Below are 25,858 nucleotides of genomic sequence, written 5' to 3' on the forward strand. Positions count from 1 at the left end.
GGCACTTTCTTTTCTCCAGTACACCTATACGACGTCTGTGCTTGGTCGGGTAGAGCTGGTATATAGCGCTCACGACTGTACGAAAAAAGTTCTGGGGTTTTAAGTGCCAAAACTGCGACCTGATGAGCCATGCATGCTGTAGTGGGAGACTCCGGAATATTTTTGACCACCTGGGACTTCTTAAAGTGCACCTAAATCTAAGCACACGAGCGTTTTTGCAGTTCGCCCGTAACGAAATGCGGCCGGGATCCAACCCGCGAGATAAAGTTGAGTGCCCCTGAGGTGGTGCGTTAGCAGGTTCGCTTTTGTTGGTGCAAATGGCCTAGCCAGCCTAGCGCCGAGATCACTGCATCAGGTGAACACAACCGCCTGAGCACATGTCCTCACTATTTCTCTTCTCGATAATTCGCTACCGCCGAAGTGGCTTTGTTATCCTGTTTCTGCTGTCACGCAAGAACGCGCTTGCGATATCAGATAAAAGCATGACTTTTAAACGTCGTCTTTCATTCCGGGAAGACGGGCCTGTCGCTTGTATAAGGGCGTTATAACTTATACCAGATTATTGTGGTACGTTTTAGAATTCATCATCACGAGTGCATATAGAAGATTCGATGAACCGTGCACAAAAGCGGCCAGACGGAGGAAACACAGGCATTCGACTCGACGACCTCACATGTCGCTGCATGCCGCCGCGCTTTCTTTAGTTTAGAAGCACAAGTTCGCACAATGAACTTTATAGTTTATTCCCAGTTTCAGCCTGTTCGCCGTTATACAGCCACGTCGCAATATGGCGTTTCCGCGCCACTGTGAGCTTGCACATTCACGCACGAACCAAAAATCGAGCACTTCGTTGGCATCAGCTATCATTTGGCTAGCAAATGCACACATCGAGCACTTCTGCGGGCAAATGCGGGAATAAAATATAGATGAAATGCATAAGCTGCACGTATTGTAAAGAAGAGCGGTGAAAGCTTTATGAATGGTATAGAAGAACAATGAGAAAATGCACAGACTTCTACCCCCCCCCCCCCCCTTTTTTTTTTTATACAAGCGTCAACAATGCGGCGATTCCAAACTCGCAGGCTCGTAGATGCTTTCGTGCTGCAACTTGAGCGCCTGAAAAAGACAGGAACCATCAGGAACGGAATCATGTGCGTCACATTGGCTGCGGGACTACCTCGTTGCCGACGCTCGTCCATCCAGGCACGAGATACCTGGCGAACACCTCCATGCACTTTGCGTCGTCTTTCACGAAGGGTCGCACGAGCTCTGCGAACAAAACGACAGTCGACGGGTGTCGAGAACGCTCGCGCCACGTGCGCGGTCGTTGGCTCACCTGAAAGTGGCGGCTTGTGCGAGTGGACGCAGGACGGCACCGAAACGAACACCTTGTCTTGAGGGATGGACACCGACGACGGGCCGCCGAATACTACGAACTCGTAGGGCTTCTTGTGCGGGCAGTCGAACGGGCGAACCGGCTCGCCGTGCTTGGTTACCTGCACGCCAGCGCCGAGATGCGCGCGTTAACGCAAGCATGTCTCGGAAAGAACGCCGAGGCGTGCAAATACCTTCACCCAATACCAGGTAGCCAAGTACGTCAGGCCCCAGGACGGCAGTAGCTCGCGCGCCACGAACCGGAGGTGTCCCCCGTTGGCGGTGCACCACACGGCCACCAGGCAGCCTCGCGGGGATGCGAGTCGCCGCAGCGGCAGCGCCGACAGCAGCTCGTCGCGAGGGAGCGTGGAGTACGTGCGCTTTCGCCGAGCCGATTTATTCTCCCAAGGCGGGTCGAGTAAGACAAAGTCGTATGAACCTGCAAATGACCGAGTCGCGAGCGTCAGTTTACTTGAACTGCGAATGCGTGCACACACCGCGCGCGCCATGGGTTACCACAATTCGCGCGCGACCATGTCTCTTCCTGCCCAAGTGTGTGTCCGCTCGAGTCACCTGTTTTTTAATTGCGCTGGAATATTTAAACGTGTTAAGCGAACGAGGCCGAAACTTGAATTCATCTTCCTCCACGCCTGACAGCTTCATGCAGGGGTGAAAACGCATTCAACGAGCACGGTAATTGCGATTCGGCGAAACGCTCCGGTTCAGTGAGGTGCGATCTGCTTCAGGCGGCTATAATAGGTGTGTCCCGCCAGGGGCTCTCGGTCACCACGTTATTCATACGGCGCCGGACTGAACACGTCAGGCACATTCCACAAAAATGATTCTGAGGTGACAAAATTACCCATGTGGCGTCGAATGCTGCGGGTCAATTTTCATCATGCCAAAGCATCACGGCAAGCACCTAAGTGTAAGCCTTCGACGAGCATACCAAGTTCAGAAATCAGTATTGCACAAATCAGATGCAACCACGGTAGAGCTGCCCGGGCGGTAGAACTCGTGAATGCTCGAAGTTAGTTGCAAAACCAACATTGACGGATACAGAGAGGAGGGGACAGACCCCCCCCCCCCTTCCCGTCGAGATGCTACCCTGTCACAGCTAGGCCTCTATGACACAACATTATACAACCTTGATTTGCGAAATGTGTTTTAACAGCAAACTACGACCACTCTGCAAGTGAACTAAAGCAACCCAGCAATACAGTAAAACCGCGGCGATCGTGCCAGATGTTCACAGGAGTCATACTTAAGTTTAGCCAGTACGACGGCACAGAGGCAGAAAAACTGTTCGGATTAATCGGCGCTAATCAACTCCAAGGACGGCAGAAAACTAGCTGGGGTGATGAAATTAGGAAATTTGCGGGTGGAATCAGCTAGCGCAAGAGGGGGATAACTGGAGATCGCAGGGAGAGGCCTTCGTCCTGCAGTGGACATAAAGATAGGCTGATGATGATGATGATGATGAATCCACTCCAATAATACACGCCGGTACATCCAGGGTTCGATGAATCGTGCAAAATGGCTATCGAAGGCAACTTAGCCGAAGATACAAACGCTGAACCTCCGTGCAGCTAATGCCGAAAGCTTGGCTCGCGTGGTTATTACGAGGGGCATATACGTGTAGAAATAATGCGACATCTGTTAGGGACCGGCGCTTACGTCTAATACTGACCCCACTGTGCTCACCGTAGATCTCTCGCCAAGCAAATGAGGTAGTTGCAGGGGAGCTCACCTGTGAGGAACGGTCCCAGGTCGCGCACGTCGCCGATCTGCGCTCGCGCGTTGGCGGGTAGCACCACTGGTTGGCCACGGTACTGGACGAGCCTGCAGCAGTGTTGGGGATGAGGTTGCAGCTTACGCGACCAAGACCAGAACGACGTGATCGTTCAAAAGGATTTAGTATAACCTTACTAGCTTTCCCGACCCTGTTCAACACGGCCAGCAAGGGGCGAACCGCGACGCTCGTCATTTATAAAGGTGCGCCAGAAGTGCATCGAGCAAGCTGTTTTTTTCCTGGTCTACAGCGACGTCACAATTAAGCAGCTCTAAATAGGTGCCCGTACAGTTATTGGACGTCTCGGTTTACGTACTGTGACCGCAAATGACGCGTGCATATTTAGGGAACACGTACTACGCCCCGTGACAGTGGCCCTTTTCACTTTTAATATGCTTGACAGCATAGCAGGGCTGTATTGCGGCAAAGCTAATTTAAGGGAACCGGCCATTAACTGACGCGCACTGCTCAACGCATGTCTCGATCTGAAGCGGACTGAGTTGGGCCTACGCTGCCTACACACAAATGGCTTGGATTTAATGCTGACATCGGTTAGCTACCTAGCGCATAATGGAAATTACGATGCGGTTGTGCTGCATGACGCGATTTTTTTTTCGCGGTGGGGTTGGAGCAGTTTTTCGGGATATTTATGCATCGTGTCTGTACAATCGGGAGGATTGGTCGGAATTGTGGAGTCTTCTGGACAAATTGGGAGAGTTGGCAGGTATGCATGTGTGTTAGCCAGCCGTCCATTGCACGGCATTAGCAATATCAAACGACGTTGATGGGCTTTCCTGGTCTTTACTTGTCATAGCGAATGTACGAGTTGATCGTTTGAAATGTACGTGTTTTCTTTTTTTACTTGTGCGTATAAATATGCTTCGCGTCGAAAACAAAGCCTAAGTTGTGAGATCAGCCTCTATGTTGTTGTTCGCCGCTTCGTGTTGCATCTTTCGCGCTCCTAATTACATGATGTCGATATATATATATATATATATATATATATATATATATATATATATATATATATATATATATAGTCTCCAGAACATTGCGTATCGTCTACTCTAGGTGAAAGTTAAGGCTTCTGCAGCTACGTATATCAGGATGCTGCTAGGGCCCAACAGAGCTACCCTATATTTGCGCGAAATAACAATGCGAAACGACAGCGTAACTTCGTAGGTAATTTGATTGCGCCATGTTGAAGGAACGCGCGATTCAAACTAGTGTCAGATACGAAGTCGGATGCAGATGTTTGACAGCAGGTTCGCGGGAATTCCACGTCGTTCCGCAGCAACATGACGAGCGGAAGGTATACAGCTGGCATCAGTCAATCACCGGCGTGATCTTGCATGCTCGTCTGCGTCACCTGTTCTGTCTGCAGTAGGGTGCATCGATAGTAAGCCGGGCTTGATATCGAGGTACCCTAGTTTCTAGCGCCGAAGAGCACCACATAGGTAGATTCCACTCCTGTGCAAGATTAGCGTGGAAGAGAAGATAAAAGATAAAGAGTAGTACCATATATAAGCGTTCATGCAAATATATATAGTCAAATCAGAAAAAGCCAACAAACAATGACACGAAGAACAGCATATGGGAAAATATTTGTAGTTCTTCACTGAAATAAATAACGATAAATAAATGAAATATGAAAGTAGATGAAAAACAACTGGCCGCAGGTGGGATACGAACCCACATCTTCGCATCAGGGCTCAAAGTCTCCTTTCAGTGGAGGAAGGGGGGGGGGGGGCGAACAGTATAGCGCACACACACTCGCACACGCATATATATATATATATATATATATATATATATATATATACAGGTTGTCCCAAGTATCATGCACCGATTAAAAAAAATGTGGTTGATCCCTCTTATATAGGAATCGGTATAGAACACGAAAGTGAAACGTGTCGTCACAGAAGTAGTGCAATGTTTATTGCACATTGATATATAATGTCTATTGGTGTTTTGTGGCTAAAGCGCCCTTAGGCGTTGATGCACCCACGCTGACGCCTGGTGGCACGTCTCCTCCATCACGACTACCAACGTCGATGACCATGAGCAACCGTCGTGCATATGGAAGCTGCACTACGCTGCACACGCTAGCACAACGCGAAAGACGAAGCACGTAACTGACACACTAATACAACGCGCAAGACAAAGCACGTAACTGAATCGTCACCGAGTCAAATCAGCGCGTACAGCGCGTCGTAATTGCAGCCTCCGCGATCAACTTCAGAAACATTTTCAGAGCTAATTGCGGAGGCCACGCTCCGCTGTGCTGAGTACGGTGAACGCCACCTAGGTGGCGTTGGTAGTGCTTCTTGATGCCAGCGTCCCTTCGAATGCTGGCATCGAGGCGTCGTAGTGCTGAGACCACCGAAGCGTTCACTGTCGGTGCGCGTTAGTGTCATAATGCAGTACTTCTCTTTTCTGCTCGTAGGCGGCGGCACCGCCCCGAGCAAGAGCGCGGGTACACGGAGGAGTGTTAGATATATAAGGCGCGTCTGTGTAGCTCTCTGCAAATGCGTTTGTGGCGCAATGGGTTAAACGCTCGGCGATCTATCGTCGCGGACCGAGAGGTCGTGGGTTCGATTTCCAAATTTTCCATGTTTGTGGAACTTTTTCTTCTGGTTTCTTTCTTTGTATTATGTTCGTGTACATTGTAAGCTGACGTATTTCCGTGACGGAAATACGTCAGTGAAGTCTTGGTGGACCCCGGCATAAAACACTTTCGTGTTAAAAAGAGCAATTGCGTTACTCGAAGAAAGAAAACCTAGTGCATATTGTTTTCAGTACAGTGGGGTAGCCGCGCGACTGGTCGCTCATGCACTTTGCGTGTATTCGCGGGTTTCTTTCACGCTCGGAAAAACACTTTTATGAAGCACTTACTGAGTAATCCAGAAACTGTATCGAAAGTTTATCATGTTGCTCTACAATTTTTTCATTAACACTTTGATAATTAAGACGGTACTTATCGAGTTAAATAATTAATTACAATTACCTGATGAAATCTCAGTAACAAAATATTACTGGCGGCTACTCCACTGTACTGGAAAAGGTATGCACTAAGTTTTCTTCGAGTAAAGCAATTGCTCCTTTTTTAAATCTTGGTGCATGACAGTTGGGACACCCTGTATGTTCTTACATGATCGATTAATAAAAATCTGGCCCCTCGGTTCCCTTTCTTCTCGTTCATTACATAACGAGGGTCTCGAATCCGCCAACATTGATGCCTCCAGGTAGCATATGCGGGTTTATTGACCAGTTGCCTTCACCCAAAAAGATCACGTACTCGTGACGCCTGCGGCAGAAAGGATGTTCCACATCCGCCGCCAAGGTTTAAATTGTGAGTGGTGGCGCTGGCTAACACTCCCAGCGTTAGTTTCGAGGTGTAAAACATAAAATAGCCTAGAAAGTGGATGGTAAACCGGCGCCACGGTAGCTCAATGGTAAGAGCATCGCACACGTAATGCGAAGACGTGGGATCGTTCGCCACCTGCGGCAAGTTGTTTTACAGCGTAAGCTGTTATGGGCTCATTCTAATAGCCGTTTCGGTTCGCGATGGTGTCCGCCACCACCGCCGCTGGTAACCATAACCGCTATCATCGGAAGTGCGAAAAACAGTACCCGGTCCCCACCGGGATCGAACCCAGGTCCGCTCCGCGCGAGTCGGTACTTCACCTAGGCAGGCGTGCAGGCGCAGACGACGAGATGCGATTCAGACGAGGCGCGCAATTAACGCGATCCCGAGTCTCCACCAGTACGGTGGCGCCATCTAGTTAAGGTGCCTGCAAACGCAGCGTGCCCGACATGTAAGTTGCATATAGCAGTTGCATGCTGCATGTAACTGGACCTGGTTAACTCAAGCAGGCTAGGTGACTATTTGTCACCAGCCCGTTTTGGAGATTCCAATAAACAATCATGATGATGATCATCATCATCATTAAGAACAACAACGTACCGTGCCACGGGTCAAGGGATGTGAGATGTGCGCCACGTATTCTGGATACCTCTTCGGTACACGTTATGGCGTCTCCTCGCAAGGTACGAACCGCTGCTGAAGAAACGAATCGTAGAGCTACATGCGCGGCTACAACCAGGCATCATCGGGCTCAGCAGACTGCTGTGCAGAGAGCATTATAAGCCGCAGCTCGCCGTCGACGCCGGGCGGACAGTTCAGATCGTTCTCGTCAAAACGAGGCGAAGAGACTTTGCCGCGAAGACCCTGTTGTGCGTGGTGCCGAAATTGGCGCTACTCTTGAGCCGCTCAGGCCTGTGACTTTTTTCATCCACTTTCATTTCCATTAATTTATCATTTATTTATTTCAATTAGGAAGTACACGTAGTTTCCCCTATGTTGTCCTTGGTGTCTATGTTTGCTGGCTTCTTATATATATATATATATATATATATATATATATATATAAGTGGTTATATATATATATAAGTGGTGCAGTGTGAGCCATCCATGTAGCACCATGTAGCAATGCAGTGCAATAAAAAAAAAGGGGGGGGGGAGCATATATCTAGGCCCGAGGGCGCGGGATCAAAAACCCGAGGGCGTGGTATAAAATCCCGGCCTTGGCGGCCGCATTTAGCTGGGGGCGAAATGCAGAAACGCCCTTGTACCGTTCATTGGGTGCACGTTAAAGAACCCCTGATGGTCACAATTAATTTGGAAGCCCCCTCTACAACGTGCCTCATAATCATATTGTGTTTTTGGCACGTAAAACCCCAGAATTTAATTTTGTCCTTTCATCGGTATAAGCCCTTTCACCGGCATAAATATACTCGGTGAAAGGGCTTCTTGTCTTCGTTTGCCCGCTGTTGGTTTGGTCCCGGCGCGTGCGTGGACCGGCTATGTTTATACTTGGAAATGGCCGTGGTTTATTTGATTGTTTCTTGTGATGACTATTTCTTGTTTTGGTCATACAGGCGATACGCGAATATGGCCATGAGATATTACGGTGTTACCAAGAAATATTGTGCAAGATATTACGCTGTCTTTTTTTCCTCTCGCTCGTATTGTCGTAACACGATCTAGCATGCAAACAGGCAGCCTTGCGAGGTGCCGTCTATCCATCTATATATATATATATATATATATATATATAAATATATATATATATAGATGGATAGACGGCACCTCGCAAGGCTGCCTGTTTGCATGCTAGATCGTGTTACGACAATACGAGCGAGAGGAAAAAAAGACAGCGTAATATCTTGCACAATATTTCTTGGTAACACCGTAATATCTCATGGCCATATTCGCGTATCGCCTGTATGACCAAAACAAGAAATAGTCATCACAAGAAACAATCAAATAAACCACGGCCATTTCCAAGTATAAACATAGCCGGTCCACGCACGCGCCGGGACCAAACCAACAGCGGGCAAACGAAGACAAGAAGCCCTTTCACCGAGTATATTTATGCCGGTGAAAGGGCTTATACCGATGAAAGGACAAAATTAAATTCTGGGGTTTTACGTGCCAAAAACACAATATGATTATGAGGCACGTTGTAGAGGGGGCTTCCAAATTAATTGTGACCATCAGGGGTTCTTTAACGTGCACCCAATGAACGGTACAAGGGCGTTTCTGCATTTCGCCCCCAGCTAAATGCGGCCGCCAAGGCCGGGATTTTATACCACGCCCTCGGGTTTTTGATCCCGCGCCCTCGGGCCTAGATATATGCTCCCCCCCCCCTTTTTTTTTTATTGCACTGCATTGCTACATGGTGCTACATGGATGGCTCACACTGCACCACTTTATGTGCGCAGAGACATGTTCGGAACCCAAGGTTGAAATGTTTTACTAAATTACAGCCCTGTCACGCCACTGACGGGCGGTAGCTATAGCATTACAGGAAACAAGGAAAGCAACAGAAGAGTACAAAGTATAAACGGGCATCGGTCGACGTAACACGAAAGCAAAGTACGAAATGACAGAAGCACGCCACCTTCACGCACATACAAGAAGGGCCAATCTTACTGAAGACATGCACATACGCACAATGGTACGAAGCGCGGAGAGTCACTGCAGCGGGAAGCGGAATCAAGGAACACAGGTATGTACATAAGGGCGCTTGCAAGCACACACGTACGCACTGCTTGGCGCGTACGAGGGGGCATGAAAGTTGCACTAGGAGGCGAACGCGGGAATAATGAACGACGAGATGTGCCCACGAGTGAACATGCACAGGCGCTTACATGCACGCACACATAATTGAAGAGGAAAAATAATAAGCGAGAGCAGCTGGTTGACGTATGTATATAACTTCCCTTGATAATAAGGCTGCATTCTTAGCACGTAAGCTTATCGCAGGTCACGTATTCGCAGTTGCATCATCGCAAATTCATCACTTTTTTTTCTTTCCATTTTTGAGTACTTCTGCTCTTGATTCCTTTCGTTCGCTGCTTCGGCTTCCCATGCTGAGGCACCTCTAGCCGCGTCCTCGTGATGCCGCGTGAATCATGCCCAAATGCACGGATTGGGAGAGAAGGAACGGGCAACGTGCCTGGCGTGTGGTGCCGAACAGCGGACTCCCATCGGCGCAGGCGGACGGACGCCGGCCACAGAGGCGGCCGCCGGGACGTCGGCGGCCGCAGCCCGCGCTCCGCGGTTGTTTTCGAGCACCTCTCGGTCGCTGGCCGGCCCGGGTTCCAGGTGGCCCGCGTCCAGGGCCGCCCGCACGATTTGGTCACTCGCCTCCGCTATCCAGCTGCACGACTGGCGTGTGCACGATGGTTAGGCGCGATGCATGGCCTACCAATGATATTGCGCTACCCATTCTCTAAAAGTTGCTACGCATTCATTTCTGCCAGCCAGTGTGTCCTTTATGTTTATTTATTTCTTTTTTTGCAGCCGGCAACGGAAGGCACATTTTACTCATTTAAGCGCCGCAGTGATCAATTGCGCCAGCCTCGTTTACGGTCAGCCATGTGGTGTTGGTGTACTATACTTTCTAAGAAGATATGGCTGTAGAATTCTTGTGTCAGCTTCTTGCTGCAGAATTTCACCGGCCTGAGCGGAATAGAGTAGAGGCGCAGTGAAGCCTTGAAAAAAAAAAACTTTCAACGCTGTGTATGTTGTGGCTTGCGTGGTGCTGCTAAACGCTACACAAGTGACACAACAGTCCTGATTAAATTGCGCAAGTTGCGTCTTGATAGGAGGGAGAATTGAATGAATTATCGGGTTTTACGTGCCAAAACCGCGATCTGATTATGAGGCACGCCGTAGTGGAGGACTCCGGATAATTTGGACCACCTGGGGTTCTTTAACGTGCACCTAAATCTAAGTACACGGGTGTTTTTGCATTTCGCCCCCATCGAAATGCGGCCGCCGTGTTGATAGGAGGGAGAAGGCAGAGCAGTGTAGGGTGATTCCGATGCACGAGATTTTGCTATGGCAGGCCTTCCACATCGACTCGGAGCCTCCAACAACGGTTTGTTGTCTTTAGGAAGGAATCTTAACTGTACGATGTCGCATATTACATTTGGTTACCGTAAATGTACGTCAAAAACGTCGCTTTTACGGATATGGTTCGTTTACAAAGCCAATAAGCACTTAATGCCGAAACAGTGCACTGCCATAATTAGCGAGAGATGAGGCTCATTCAAGGCGAATAAAATGTTTCTCTGATACTCTCTTTTTCTTTCGGTGGGAGCAGTGCACCAAACAAAATCTTGAGAATGCAAATTCTATCATCGGTGGAGCCGTGACTTGGTCTCTATCAGAAGTGGATGAATGCACACGCTACGTAATGTGCTTGTTTAGACGTCGTACCTAAATGATAAAGTAAAAAACAAAACAAAACATTATTATTACGGAACAGTCCTAGAAAACACACACGCAAGCGAGCACCCATTCACGAACAACCATACGCACAAACTGACAGATTCCTTACCTTAACGAAATCGGTCAGAGGAGCATCATCTGAACTTCGCCGCTTTCGTTTCTGAAAAACAAGTAAGGTCCAGCGGGGTTCCGTTCCTGTGACTCGGACACCACTGCAACGACACATTCTTGATGGTTGAGAGAATGACAATGACCGACCGGTCTACTCACCCTGCGCTCTGTACCTGCTGCCAGCTTCTCTGCAGCTGAGTCCATTCTCATTGGAGTTCTGATATCGAATAAAGCGTCTTTGAGCTTCAAGGAAATAACATCACCGATTTCAGAGCGCTGACATTTGCTGTACCAGTTTTCTACAAGCTTGTTGTGCGATATGAAGGTGCCGCGATCGCCATCCAACAAAACCGCCATGATCGAAACTGGCGTGGCTTGGATTGAATGAGTTAGGCTTGCGACGCAAACACGATGCCCATAGCGATTGCACCTGCCAGCCGTGAATAAACGAAACAAACGCACTTTTGTCTCCGGTGCATTGACACGGAAAGACTAATGGGAATTATTTCTCTAAAATGTCCAGTTTAATAGCATGAGGGTAGTTGAGTTAGCAGACGCTATTTACAGTTCCCGTGCACCGACAACACAACGACTCGAGCCGTTTCGTTTTCGGTTCGAGCAGCTGTCGCCACGATACACGGCCGCGATGCTCGAGATGCTTCCCTCCGCTGTCGTCGCCATAGAAGTTTGAGCTCTTGCGCTCAATCGCTTTTGAAGCGAAAGCTTCATTACGCTACCTCGGGCAGCCGTCGGCGACTCAACAGTTTTCACCTTGACAGCTAGAGGTCAAACCACAAGAGATCAGTGTGTGTGTGTGTGTGTGTGTGTGTGTGTGTGTGTGTGTGTGTGTGTGTGTGTGTGTGTGTGCGTGTGCGTGTGCGTGTGTGTGTGTGTGTGTGTGTGTGTGTGTGTGTGTGTGTGTGTGTGTGTGTGAGTGTGTGTGTGTGTGTGTGTGTGTGTGTGTGTGTGTGTGTGTGTGTGTGTGTGTGTGTGTGTGTGTGTGTGTGTGTGTGTGTGTGTGTGTGTGTGGTTTAGCCCGAAATCACTACATAAAGCCTGTATCGGCTCCGTCACCTCCTCGTGTAATTAGTCTGCGCCGAGACGGCGCTCAGCCCGCCGGGGCGGTTAGATGTTACGGGCCGCCTCCTTGCATTAAGGAAGAAGACGACGATCGCCGAAAAACGCTGCGCGTGTTCAGCCATCTTGGCCATCTCTGCCAACACTCCCTGTAGATAAATACTATCCCTTTTTCGTCTATCTGACGCCCCGTCACACATTGGTGGGAGGTGCGGGGTATTCTCGCCAGACGACGGAGCTCCGAAGCGGTCGGCGCTGCGGTGCGACCACCATGGCACACCAACCGGAATCTGCTTCTGCGCCGCGGACACCGATTGTAGTCGTCCAACCCCGAGACCCTGGAATGTTCAACGGCACCGATGGTATCGACGTTGAGGAATGGCTCACGCTATACGAACGGGTGAGCGATTCCAACCACTGGGACCTGACAGTCATGCTGGCCAATGTGGTGGCAATCACGGCAATCGTATGGCAATCACGACGCCGACTTCGGAAGCTGGGATACATTCAAACAAAAGCTCCGTGACCTGTTCGGTAACGCCTCCAGTCGAAAAATCATTGCGAAGCAACAGCTGTCAACTCGCGCCCAGACGTCCACGGAATCGTATTTGTCTTACATACAGGATGTGCTGGCGCTGTGCCGTAAAGCTGACAGTAACATGTCAGAGTCTGACAAGGTTGGCCACGTCCTGAAAGGGATAGCGGACGACGCATTCAATCTGCTCATGTGCAGAAATTGTGCTACCGTCGATGCCATGATCGAGGAGTGTCAGCGCTTCGAGCAGGCTAAGAGCCGCCGTATTGAACGACCATTCGCCCGGCTTCCTAACACCGCTGCAACGTCTTCGTGTGAAGAGCGGCCGCCATCTAACCTTTCACCGCCGTCGGCCGAATTGACGAGGATTGTCCGTCGTGAAATCGAGGCAATGGCTCCCGCTAGCCTCTTTACCAACTCTAACGCCGGCGACTCGAGCACACCAGCGGTTTCGCTAGTCCAAGCCATCGTGCGAAACGAACTCGCGAATCTCGGGGTTCACGCTGCTTGCGCCGTTGTCAGCCCTACATCCGCTTCCGGGGCCCCGACATCGTTCCCTCGATATCCGCGGTTCGCTCCACGATCGCGAAACCCTGCTGATTGGCGAACTGAAGACGATCGGCCTATCTGCTTTCACTGCCGCCGTGTCGGGCACGTTGCTCGCTACTGTCACAACCGCTGGTCGTTCCCGCAACGTACTCCATACTTTGGCCATGCTCGCCGCCTTGATCGCAGCCCTTTTGAGCCACTATCTGCAGCACACCCCTACAATCCTGACGCTGCCACGACATGGTCCAGCCGCTCGCCGTCACCTAGAGGTCACCAGTCGCGTTCGCAACCGTACCGCCGTTCGTCCTCCCGCTCCCCGCCACCTCGCCGCGCCCCGTCGCCGAGCAACCGTGGCTCCTTCACTCCGGAAAACTAAACGATGCAGCGCCCGGAGGTAACGCTGCATCTACGACTCTGCCCGAAAACCCTCTAGTTACTCTGCCGACTCGACGCTGTGTGTTGGACGTTGACGTTGATGGCGTGACGATTTCTGCACTTGTCGACACCGGGGCTTATATTTCCGTCATGAGCTCTGGTCTTCGCCGTCGCCTAAAGAAGGTGGTCACACCTGCTGTTTCCCACGTTGTAAGAGTGGCCGATGGAAGAACTCCCACCATCCTTGGCATGGTGGGAGCCCTAAATGTATTTACGCATGTGTCGCACTTCCCTCTCCATGCACCTCTCCTCACCATTATTCCCTCAAAAAACATCAAACATCGTTTACGTCCTCGTGACATCTCTGCGTCGGTGTCTCACATTGTGCACCGGCATGAATTCTGTTTGCATATCGGCATATACAAGATGTTTCATTTTTAACTGCACCAAATTTTTAAAAATTGCCTGTGGCAGATAGCACAATTATAATCCTCGATCTAAACTACTCGATGAGGCGGCCATTACTTCCACGAGAAATCAAAACGCCTAATTGAATAATTAACATAACTACGCTAATTAACTTTTTAATTAAACATTTTATGGCACATCTTTCAATCTACGAATTATAGCTGCTGAGTTCGCAAGGCGTATCCACCTGGAACCTATTCTCAGGACTGAACCAGTTTCGAGATATTAATTTTCGATGTGTCCGACGAAGTGCATTGGTGTTCCAGTTACTTCTGTGCTTCAATGCATAAAACAGCGTTTTCCTAAAAAACTGCAGGACCAGTTTGAGCATGCCCTGCAAAAAAGAAAACGTCTGAAGCCAGACGCCGTTTTCTGTGGGTGGTAGGGGACTGAATGCACTGTTGAATGGCGTAAACTTTCCCTGCCGCTGATGCGATAATCGCAAAACTTTGTAAGATAGCTTTGTGGCGAAAGCCTAGTTTTATTGACTTGACTTGAATTCTGTCACTTCTAGGCTCCAAGAACCAGCACTCTTGCACTGTTGCCAGCAGACATTGGTCATCCATTCCCTTGTACGAAATAAATTTGATCTAGAAGCTCCTGCATCTTGAATCTTTTTATACATGCAGATTTACTGCTACGAAGCATCTGTTTAGTCTGCGATATAAATGAATCGTAAAAATAAGCTTTGCATAAAATGTGAACATTTGAAACGCGTTCAAGTCTACGTGTACATGCACCGCATATATCGAAAACGTGCACCTGCTGTGCACGACGGTTAGTGATAAATGACGTTCTGTTGACGGTCACTGACGTAAGTACAGGCACGATAGTTCTCTTCGCGTCGATCATTAATCGGCCGGTTTGGGCAGTCAAAATGCGCTCACATAATTGTCCACCCTACGTCTGTGAAGTTATCTTTAAACAACCTTTGAAACATTTCTTGCCTTCCGACCTCGGGGAGAAAACTTCATGTGCATGCTGAAAAATATTGCACCGCTTTTTGTTGCAAGGCACTGCGCGTTTGCACGCGAACTGAAAAGAGCAACATGAAAAACTCCCAATACAGCTTTTTGTTGCTCAGTACGTGCTACATAAAAATGTTTTTCCGAGCGTGAAAGAAGCCCGCGAATACACGCAAAGAGCCTCGAGCGACCAGTCGCGCGGCAATTCTGCGTGTATTCGCGGGCTCCTTTCACGCTCGGAAGAACACATTTATGTGGCACGTATTAAGCAACAGAAAGCCGCATCGGTAGTTTTTCATGTTGCTCTACAACTTTCTCATTGACACTTTGATAAGTAGGACAGTACTTCTCGAGTTAGATAATTAATTACAATTACCTAATTAAATCTCAGTAACGAAAAAATTACTCTTGGCTACTCCACTGTACTGGAAACAATACGCAATAGGTTTGCTTCGCGTAACGCCGTTCCTCTTTTTTAAAATCGTGCTGCGGGATAGCTGGGACACCCTGTATATTTACTCGAGCATGCGTTGACAAAAGTGACATGCGTATTCTAGGAAAAACATGAAGTCCGTGCAATTAATTGCAGACGCTCGGGCATATTCACTGGTGCTTGACTATAATACGTATCGTGGGAGCGCTGACGTGAATAGAGGTGAATGGTTGCACCCGTTGTGCCGACGACCAACTAAACCTCCCGGCGCCGACTCGTCGCGTAATTCTCCTCGTTGTGTGCCTTGCGGTGCGCTAGCTGTGACGACGTGCCGCAGTGAGCGAGCGATTTTGCAAGGCGGAGCAGCGGTGTGTGTGTGTGTCTTTCGTTGTTGTGCGTCTTTCGTTGTGATCGTGGCCGTGCTAAGCGAGTCGCCCATGGCGACTCGGCATCTCTCGTCGTCCGTGCCGCCGGGTTCGACCGCCGTGTTGCCAGCCAGTACCGTCAACGCCCCCGCAGAGGGAGGGGCAGTGTGGGAACGCTGACGTGAATAGTGGCATAAGAACCTACTGTGGACGAGGAAGGCGACGGAAGCGCGAGCGGTGGCGCGAGGAACGCGCGAGCTGCGGCTGCAGGCGCCCTTGGGCGCGGCCTGCCACAGCCTCCCACAGTATGCAAGATGTATTATGCGTGAAGAATATATATATTTTTGTTTTACTATTTGCATTGTTCCATTCATGGGCGAAACGTGTACACGTTATCCGATTTTATAAGATATACTGGGAATTTCAGTAAGATACTGAAAAGTCCGCTGTAACCGCGAGGCAGTCCCCCCCCCCTTCTTAATGTAAACCGCTTCAGAATTGACGCGCGAACACCATTTTTTAGTTATTTTTACTCTATAGGATGCCTAGTCCTCTCTCGTGGGCATCATCCTCTAATCGTACCCAAAATTAAACGACAAACGAAAACCCGCCAAAAACCATCAGCAATTTAACAAATGAGGAGGGTACATTAGGTTTAACGTCCCATGCAATGCAACTCTGGGGCTGTGAAAGATGCTGTAGTGACATCTTGCATCTGTAGCGGCATTCATTTGCGAGTATTTTAATCACGCGGGCATGGCATACGTTGAGGGACGAGTCGTTTACGAATATGCGCGTCGCGCGAGCCAAGAGCGTGTCTCATCTTTCGAGGGCGAGGTGCGGGTGGCGCTTGGAAGTTCAGTTGTCGCAGTGGTTAATTATTACACTTCTTCCGAAATGTGAGGGCTGCCCCTTCGTCACGGAATGGAGGGCAAAAGAAAAGAACATCCGGGAGATGACATGTTCCTCTCCACGGAGTACTCCACGCTCAGCAATCGTTTTATACGAGGTCGTTCCTGTTCCACATGTGCGAACACAGTTTTCGAGTCGCGCACGAAGTGCTATCGGATTTCTTTCTTTCTTTCTTTCTTTCTTTCTTTCTTTCTTTCTTTCTTTCTTTCTTTCTTTCTTTCTTTCTTTCTTTCTTTCTTTCTTTCTTTCTTTCTCAATGAAACAATCTTGCGTTGCGGGTCCAACTCTCGACGCCATTCCAACTACACGACACAAAACCAGCCATCTACGTATATCCTGATTACGGAACATATTTTTTTTTCTATTGGTAAACATATTTGTTTTCTATTGGTACCGTAGACATTCTTCAGGGATGTGTCTTAAGCCACACCTATTCATCCTGTTGATGATAGGCTTCTCCTAAATCTTTCTCGCTTGCACCTCAATCTTCTTGTTTTAGACTGGATACGTAATTTCTTGACTAACAACAGTTCGTACCTCCTCGATCCTCTAAAAGATCCGTTCTCTCCGGAGTGCGCCAAGGCACAGTTCTGGGGCCCCTTCTCTTTCTTATATATACTAATGATTTACCGGCTAATCTTTCTTCTAACATCTGCCTTTTTGCTGACGGCTGTGTCATTTATCGCCCAATACTTACTGGTACCGGCAACCGCGCATTGCAAGATGATCTTGAGAAAGCTACCACTTGGTGCCACATGTGGCTATAGTGTCACTGAACACTACAAATAGTTTACTGGTACCTTTTTATCGGCGGAAGCTTCACCATACTCCGAAGTACGTTCTATTCTACGTTCTATTATAATCTGTGGAGTCATGCAAGTACCTTGGCCTTACACTTTCAAATAACCTTTCTTGGTCTTTTCGTATTAGGACCTCACTAACGAAGCCAATCGCACGCGTGTCAGACCTAAGCTAGAATACGCACGCTCCGTTTGGGACCCACACCAAGCCGCCCTTTCTAACACTCCAGAAGCAGTTCAAAATCGTGCAGCTTGTTTTATTTATTCTGATTATTCATACCACACTAGTCTCTCTCAGCTAAAATTAAAAGCAGGAATTCCCAATCTATATATATAGCGTCATGTTCTTAGTCTGTGTCTTTATCACAAATTTTATCATTCTGCTCCTAGTACTTCATCCATCATTCCAGCGCACGGTCAATCTTGCCGATTACGTCACGAAAAACCTGTGTACCCTCCGCCTGCCCGGACCACTGCCGCACTTTCATTCTTTCTGAAGACTGCCCGGGACTGGAACGACCATTCCGCCGACGCCGTACACCACTCCAATCCACATCATTTCAAGGCTGCTATTGAGTGCACATTTCACTGAAGTGATCACCCATCCCTCATGTAATACCCCACACCGGGGCCTTTGAGGAATAAATAAATAAATAAATAAACAAATAAATAAATAAATAAATAAATGGTGACTGTATTTTGATGGGGAGATTTCAAAAGATGGCACGTAACCCCTACGAGGGATGTGCTAATTAAGAATCGGGTGATTCTACGCACATATATTTGCAAGAAGAATGAAGAAGTGGTAATGGTAAAGTTTGGAACCGTAGACTAGCGTATTTTTTATTTGTGCGGTGATATTGCTACACGGCTTGAAAATGTGCGCTTCATTACGCGCAGGTGATTGAGCTGCGGAGATGCTGATGGCTGAAAACGATGATTGTCTCATCCATAAGTTATATAGGGTGTCCTGGTTACTGCGAGTTACACGTTCAGCATAAAAACATCCCCGAGACCGGCGCGTCGAATTGTATTGTTCTTTTATTGCGTGAAATAGGTGCACTAACTACTATATGGGACATTATACGCGGACGCTCCCGAGACGGGGGCGTCCATTTATGCAGAAGCTTCAGGTCCTGTTAACGTCGTCTCGTTCAAGCACAGGCCGTGGCAGCCGCTTCACCAGCCTCCACAGAAGGAAACCCAACCGTCGTGGGGCCCACCCAATGAAAGACGGCACGACCGAGTCTTCGAGGTACTGCAGCACAGTGACTGGCGGGGTGACTACTTCCGACCCGTCAGGGGGCGCCGGCGTCTTTCCTCTGGTTGTGTGGGAGCCCATACGGAGTCTTACGCCGCGTCGTCTTCAACTTCGCCGTTGAATGAGTGCGTGGATACATTCAGGCTGCCGTGTTCTTCCTGCTCGACGTCCGCTGCCTATGGCTGCGTTACTGCATTCAACCTTTTACCATCACGCTCCGTGTATTCTGCGACCCTGCCAAGGAAATGCTCGAGACTGTGCATAATGAGCCGCGGCGCAAGTTGGAGTGCGGCCGGGACGCTCTTGCATGGGGCCTCTATGGCTGGTTGCGAGGCTGGTTGCTAGGAGACGGTGAATGGAAAGATGGTTCCGTTGAAGCCATTGGTTGAGCAGGTCGAGACCCAGGGCCAGCAGCAGATGTTCGCCCAGCTGGCCGATCTCCTAGGCCAGAAGTGCAATCACTGGGAGGGCCTGAACAGCGTCGCCATTGCTCACCTGCGCACTCTCTACGTCATCCTGGAGGAACGCAAATGCTGCAGCACGGACCAGCGCGACAGCCACGCAGCTGTTGTCGAAAAGGCTAGAGGATCTGATGTCAGCAGCAGGAAAGGGAGGAGATGCAGGTGTGCTGCAGAAACGCAGTCGCGCTTGCGGCTTGGAGTGCACTGACTTCTCAGGCGGTCTTGGCTCAAACGTAGGTGACCTGCTCAGCAGCTCCTCAAATCCATGCGCGTTCACGCTACGTGAAAGGCGACCGTGCATCGGGGGCAGCGAACTGCAATCAGTGACGTCATTTCGGCATCTGGGCGCGGAGAAACTCACAAAAAGCTGCGGATTGATGCAAGTCGCTGCGAACCAAGCCGAGCACATGTGCACAGCCTGTTGTAAGGGCCGCACCAATTCTCCGAATGGCTTGGCGCGTTCCAAAAGCTGCCGTATGGCCAGGATGCTGTCCGGTGCTTCATTCCTTTGGTGATGCGGAGAGCGTTCTGGTTGTCGAGGAAGCCGCCGCTCATTGCGCAGGATCCACAGCTGCAGCAGCTGGTCGCCCTTACTTGAAGAGGACTCGACGCATACGGTGAACTGGATTCCAGTAGCTAGTTGCGCTGCGTCAGCTCGATGTTGATGCGTTAACGGGGATGTTTTTCGTTGCCGAGAACGCTGAGATGACATTTTGTCGCCCTTCACAGGTAGTTGCGGGATAAGGCCCAACGCAGAAGCTGCATGTTCTCCCAGCTTGACATGAAGACGCGTCGGACGTCCTCGTTCCTCGTGTATATGGGCAGCAGCTCCGGTAACGCCGGTACGTCTTGCCACGGGGCGATGTTCAGGTGTTGTGGATCCTCTGGCCATGGAAGTCTTGGTTTCCCTCTGTAGCGTTGGCGTGCGACGCCAGACAAACGGGGATAACTTCTTGTCCGTCTCGAACGATTGCTGCCACTGGAAAATGGCGATTCGATGAACGAGCATCAGCTGCGCGAGGACACGCGGGAGCACTTCTTTATCATCGTGCAACGCCGCGTGTTCGGCTGTGAAAAAATAAAGAAAAATAAGAAGCTTCGCAAATTGCTTACTCTGTATCTTGTACGATGTCCTTGTAGAATTGTTTAATTGTGTGCTTTTTTTCTTGAAAACTAATAATTTTTTGGATTACCACACGATAAAAAAAGAAAGAACAAACAAACACGCAAACAGGGTAACGAACAAAAAATACCATGTGCCGTCTCTGATTTGACCCTATATGCGCACGTGCAGCGTCAACAACCACGGTGCTGGTCAGATGCTGTGCGGTCAGACATCTGTTTGCGTGAAACAGACATAAGCCATAAGCGAAGACAGACATGAGAAACAGTACAAAAAAAAAAAAAAGCGCAAAGCAGCAGTCGTGGCTTCTTTTATTAGATTGGCGCGTCACTTCGAATGCTTTTACCAACTCATATATTGTGCGTCCAAACTGCGGGTATTATTAAAGCTCGTAGTAATGAGCTAGGTGTCGCTGTTACGACTGCGATCTTCGCGGGAATCTGAAGTTCCCTTATTGTCGTGTGAGCAGTTTAGTGCAGTAGGAATCTGTTGTACGTACACTGGCGTGATTTGAATTTTTGTTTTATTGTGGCCTGTGCAGTGGCGCACCGACGGGGGGGGATTCGGGGGTTGTAACCCCCCCCCCCCCCCCCCTGAGGCCGACTTAACCTCCCCTTTTGTTTAACCCCTTTTCTTTCCTTACGCATTTGAGTGCTGCAACTAAGATGTAAGACGCGAAATCGTCTGCACACTCGCAAAAAGCGAATTTTTTTGACAATTTCCCGTGAATAAATCGAAATTAGTGTTGTTTAGATGGTATTGGCAAACTGTCAACCCCCCCCTGGCAGAGATCTTGGGTGCGCTACTGGGCCTGTGCATTTGTCATTTACTTGGTAAATGAGATTCACGTGGGTAAATGACGGTTTAAAATAAACAATTTTGGACAATTGTGATAGTGTTTTCGTACCCCTTACCTGCTTTAGAGTTCTTGTCTGAAGGAACAAATCTTATATGGAGTGCTGAAAGGCAGGTGATGTGAAGCTGGTGCTGTTTTAACGCGAAGCTTTATATGTCTATAGGTGATCGAAGTCGTATATGCGTGGCAAGGCGAAATCGCCTGCGTATACAGTAAACTATGACCATCAGCATTGGCTCGAATGCCATCGTCTTCTTCCGTAGCTAGCTCGTTGGTTCCTCTCGGGCAGCGCTCGTGCTCGGCACACGCTTGTGCCACTGCTCTCGCGTTCGTCGCCGTCTTCTTGCACAGCTGGCTGCGTTGCCGCTCATCATTCCAGCGTAGAATTACACTTCTCCTCTGTCGTCGTAATGGGGAGGGCGCGTTTACGGGGGTATGAGCCATTGCTTAAGGGGATATGAGCCATTCATTGGCTTACATGAAGGACAGATTTAATTTTGAAGCAATTTAATTTCGAAGAATCGCAAGCGGCAATGGGCGGGCGAATGCTGTTAACCATGCACGCCGCTGAGCAAACTCGAGACATCGAACGGAAGCGACAACGGCGGAATGCGGGCATACCGCCGGTGACGTCGTTCTCTCCGTCGCAGCCGAACGTGTGTGTAACCTCATAATTGAGAAATACTTAAACGAACCCTCGGGATTAACCCAGTGAAAAACACTGCGGGGCCGCACGTTTCAGCTTCGCTGGTTAACAATCTTCGCGGAGCGGAAGGGCCGACGAATTTTTTTCTTTTTCTTTTTTTGCCCAATTGCTTTCTTTGGGTCGTTTACCCGTTTTCGTGGTCGTTGGTTGTTGGTCGCTGGTGGCTGGGCTTTCACCACCGATACGAAGGCGCCGTTGCAAAGAGCGGCGCGTGCTCTCGAACAACCGATCTGCGAGGCGCGTTCGTCGCTGACAGAGAGAGAAAGCAAGGAGAAGATAGGTCGACCAGACGAGCGTCGGGTTTGCTACCCTATACACTGAAGAGGGAATCGAAAGAAGAAAATAGTGTACACTGTGCGCATGACAAACGCGTGGTTCGTCGCCGAATGCCAGGAGTAACTATATGAGATAAAAAAAGCCTTCGATGCGAACGTAGTTCTCACAAGCTTATGGCCATTTGCAACAGTAAAAAAATATATTTCCCCAAATTTCGTTAGACATCCAGGGCTGTTTCGGCGATTGTGAAAATAGGGCAATGGGCGACAATGTGATGGTAGCACTCAGCTGACAAGAGGTTTAACAAAATAAAGTTTTATCCTTCTCTCTCTGAGTTGTAGACGTGCCTTCGTATAACATGGTCTCAGAGTTGTTCGTGTAAAGGCTGATTTACACTATAGGCCGACACACGCCGATTTTGGTCTGCTGACTGTTGGCGACAGCATTTTCCCCCTGTTCTCCCGCTGTCCTCCCCACTGTGGCGGCTACAGAAGAGAGCTCTGGCACCGGTATACAGATGTGCTAGTTAGCGGCTCTGTTATTTACGGAATTACGCAATCAAACAACAAACGGTACCTTAATGTCCACTATGCAAGAAATATACGCCTTGAATCGCATCATTCCATTAATAAAGTTAATAGCTTGCTATAGAAGTGTTCGGATATAATTTCTTACTTTTGGCGATACTATAACTTAGTTTTTTTTTTTTTTTTTTTTTTTGTCGCAGTGACCTCAGAAGTGCGCGTCTTCCTCCTGTTGCATGGTGACCTCTTCCCCCTTTTGTGTCCATATTTCTCGCTTCGCCAGTATTCAGTGACATGTTAGTTGACGTCTGACCCAACACTTTGCTTCCTTCGTTAGGTGACGACCGGCGGTATGTGGCATGTGTGATCGGCGCTTGAGGATTTAACATGCAATTCACGCCTGCTATGCGCAATACGCATGTTTGTAAACGAAAGGACGCACATGATTGTGTACTTAAGGTATACGAAAAGAAAAAGAAAAAAGCAGACGTAGGCCTTTCAGCTTCTCATACGCACGTTGGATCATTCAACTTACACTCCATCACCCTGTCATAACGATATATGTTGGTAGCCATCGCTCGCGTCTCCGCCAACGTTTAGCTAGGGTAACGTCGCCGCCTTATTCTGACTTCACGTTTTGCAGATTTCACGTAATCATACGAAAAAAGCCCACTTTTCGGCAGCAGCCACTGTCTCCATATGTCTTGAAGTCAATGTGAACAAACCTCACTGATGCGTGCCCTGTGCCCTTACGAAATAAATAAATAAATAAATAAATAAATAAATAAATAAATAAATAAATAAATAAATAAATAAATAAATAAATAAATAAATAAATAAATAAATAAATAAATAAATAAATAAATAAATAAATAAATAAATAGTGATTGTATTTTGATGGGGAGATTTCAAAATATGGCACGGAACCACTATGAGGGATGTGATAATTAAGAATCGGGTGATTCTACGCACATATATTTGCAGGAAGAATGAAGAAGTGGTAATGGTAAAGTTTGAAAACGTAGACTAGCGTATTTTTTATTTGTACGGTGATATTGCTACACGGCTTGAAAATGTGCTCTTCATTGCGCGCAGGTGATTGAGCTGCGGAGGTGCTGATGGCCGAAAACGATGATTGTCTCATCCATAAGTTATATAGGGTGTCCTGGTTACTGCGAGTTACACGTTCAGCATAAAAACATCCCCGAGACCGGCGCGTCGAATTGTATTGTTCTTTTATTGCGTGAAATAGGTGCACTAACTACTATATGGGACATTATACGCGGACGCTCCCGAGACGGGGGCGTCCATTTATGCAGAAGCTTCAGGTCCTGTTAACGTCGTCTCGTTCAAGCACAGGCCGTGGCAGCCGCTTCGCCAGCCTCCACAGAAGGAAGCCCAACCGTCGTGGGGCCCACCCAACGAAAGACGGCACGACCGAGTCCTCGAGATACTGCAGCACAATGACTGGCGGGGTGACTACTTCCCACCCGTCAGGGGGCGCCGGTGTCTTTCCTCTGGTTGTGTGGGAGCCCATACGGAGTCTTACGCCGCGTCGTCTTCAACTTCGCCGTTGAATGAGTGCGTGGCTACATTCACGCTGTCGTGTTCTTCCTGCTCGACGTCCGCTGCATATGGCTGCGTTACTGCATTCAAACTTTTACCATCACGCTCCGTGTATTCTGCGACCCTGCCAAGGAAAAGCTCGAGACTGTGCATAATGAGCCGCGGCGCAAGTTGGAGTGTGGCCGGGACGCTCTTGCAGAGGCCTCTATGACTGGTTGAGAGGCTGGTTGCTAGGAGACGGTGAATGGAAAGATGGTTCCGTTGAAGCCATTGGTTGAGCAGGTCGAGACCCAGGGCCAGCAGCAGATGTTCGCCCAGCTGGCCGATCTCCTAGGCCAGAAGTGCAATCACTGGGAGGGCCTGAACAGCGTCGCCATTGCTCACCTGCGCACCCTCTACGTCATCCTAGAGGACTGCAAATGCTGCAGCACGGACCAGCGCGACGGCCACGCAGCTGTTGTCGAAAAGGCTAGAGGATCTGATGTCAGCAGCAGGAAAGTCAGGAGGTGCAGGTGTGCTGCAGGAACACAGTCGCGCTGGCGGCTTGGAGTGCACTGACTTCTCAGGCGGTCTTGGCTCAAACGTAGGTGACCTGCTCAGCAGCGCCTCGAATCTATGCGCGTTCGCGCTACGTGAAAGGCGACCGTGCATCGGGGGCAGCGAACTGCAACCAGTGACGTCATTTCGGCATCTGGGCGCGGAGAAACTCACAAAAAGCTGCGGGTTGATGTAAGTCGCTGCGAACCAAGCCGAGCACATGTGCACAGCCTGTTGTAAGGGCCGCACCAATTCTCCGAATGGCTTGGCGCGTTCCAAAAGCTGCCGTATGGCCAGGGTGCTGTTCGGTGCTTCAGTCCTTTGGTGATGCGGTGAGCGTTCTGGCTGTCGAGGAAGCCGCCGCTTATTGCGCAGGATCCACAGCTGCAGCAGCTGGTCGCCCTTACTTGAAGAGGCCTCGACGCATACGGTGCACTGGATTCCAGTAGCTAGTTGCACTGCGTCAGCTCGATGTTGATGCGTTAACGGGGATGTTTTTCGTTGCCGAGAACGCTGAGATGGCCTTTTGTAGCCCTTCACAGGTAGTTGCGGGACAGGACCCAGCGCAGAAGCTTCATGTTCTCCCAGCTTGACATGAAGACGCGTCGGACGTCCTCGTTCCTCGTGTATCTGGGCAGTGGCTCCGGTAACGCCGGTACGGCTTGCCACGGGGTGATGTTGAGGCGTTGCGGATCCTCTGGCCATGGCCATCTTGGTTTCCGTCTTAGCGTTGGCGTGCGACCCCAAACAAACAGGGAGAACTTCTCGTCCGTCTCGAACGATTGCTGCCACTGGAAAATGGCGATTCGATGAACGAGCATCAGCTGCGCGAGGGCACGCGGGAGCGCTTCTTTATCATCGTGCCACGCCGCGTGTTAAGCTGTGAAGAAGTAAAGAAAAAGAAGAGGCTTAGCAAATTGCTTACTCTGTACGATGTCCTTGTAGAATTTGTTAATTGTGCACTTGTGTACTTGTTTCTTGAAGACTA

The 25,858-nt window shown here is 49.2% G+C and overlaps 1 protein-coding gene across 1 annotated transcript; it reads right to left on the bottom strand.

The window, feature by feature from the left end:
* Nucleotides 1–1,028: 1,028 nt before the first annotated feature.
* LOC119461312 (N(6)-adenine-specific methyltransferase METTL4) lies at nucleotides 1,029–11,707 on the bottom strand. The gene is made up of 8 exons (XM_037722572.2): nucleotides 11,241–11,707; nucleotides 11,080–11,130; nucleotides 9,691–9,902; nucleotides 3,125–3,216; nucleotides 1,569–1,813; nucleotides 1,337–1,496; nucleotides 1,178–1,269; nucleotides 1,029–1,116 (listed from the first exon to the last, which is right to left on the bottom strand). Exons 1-8 carry the CDS (start codon nucleotides 11,436–11,438, stop codon nucleotides 1,054–1,056), a joined length of 1,113 nt encoding a protein of 370 aa, XP_037578500.1. The 5' UTR covers nucleotides 11,439–11,707; the 3' UTR covers nucleotides 1,029–1,053.
* Nucleotides 11,708–25,858: the final 14,151 nt, after the last annotated feature.

The sequence above is a fragment of the Dermacentor silvarum genome, chromosome 1 (genome assembly GCF_013339745.2).
Source record: "Dermacentor silvarum isolate Dsil-2018 chromosome 1, BIME_Dsil_1.4, whole genome shotgun sequence".
Lineage (NCBI taxonomy): Eukaryota > Metazoa > Arthropoda > Arachnida > Ixodida > Ixodidae > Dermacentor > Dermacentor silvarum.

Excerpts from the sequence above, each read along its gene's own strand:
- LOC119461312 (XM_037722572.2), bottom strand. The coding sequence starts at position 11,438 with ATGGCGGTTTTGTTGGATGGCGATCGCGGCACCTTCATATCGCACAAC. Across the intron at positions 9,903-11,079 it reads CTCTGACCGATTTCGTTAAG|TCGTGCAGCTGGATAGCGGA; the intron begins GTAAGGAATCTG and ends TGCACACGCCAG. Across the intron at positions 1,497-1,568 it reads CTACCTGGTATTGGGTGAAG|GTAACCAAGCACGGCGAGCC; the intron begins GTATTTGCACGC and ends GCTGGCGTGCAG.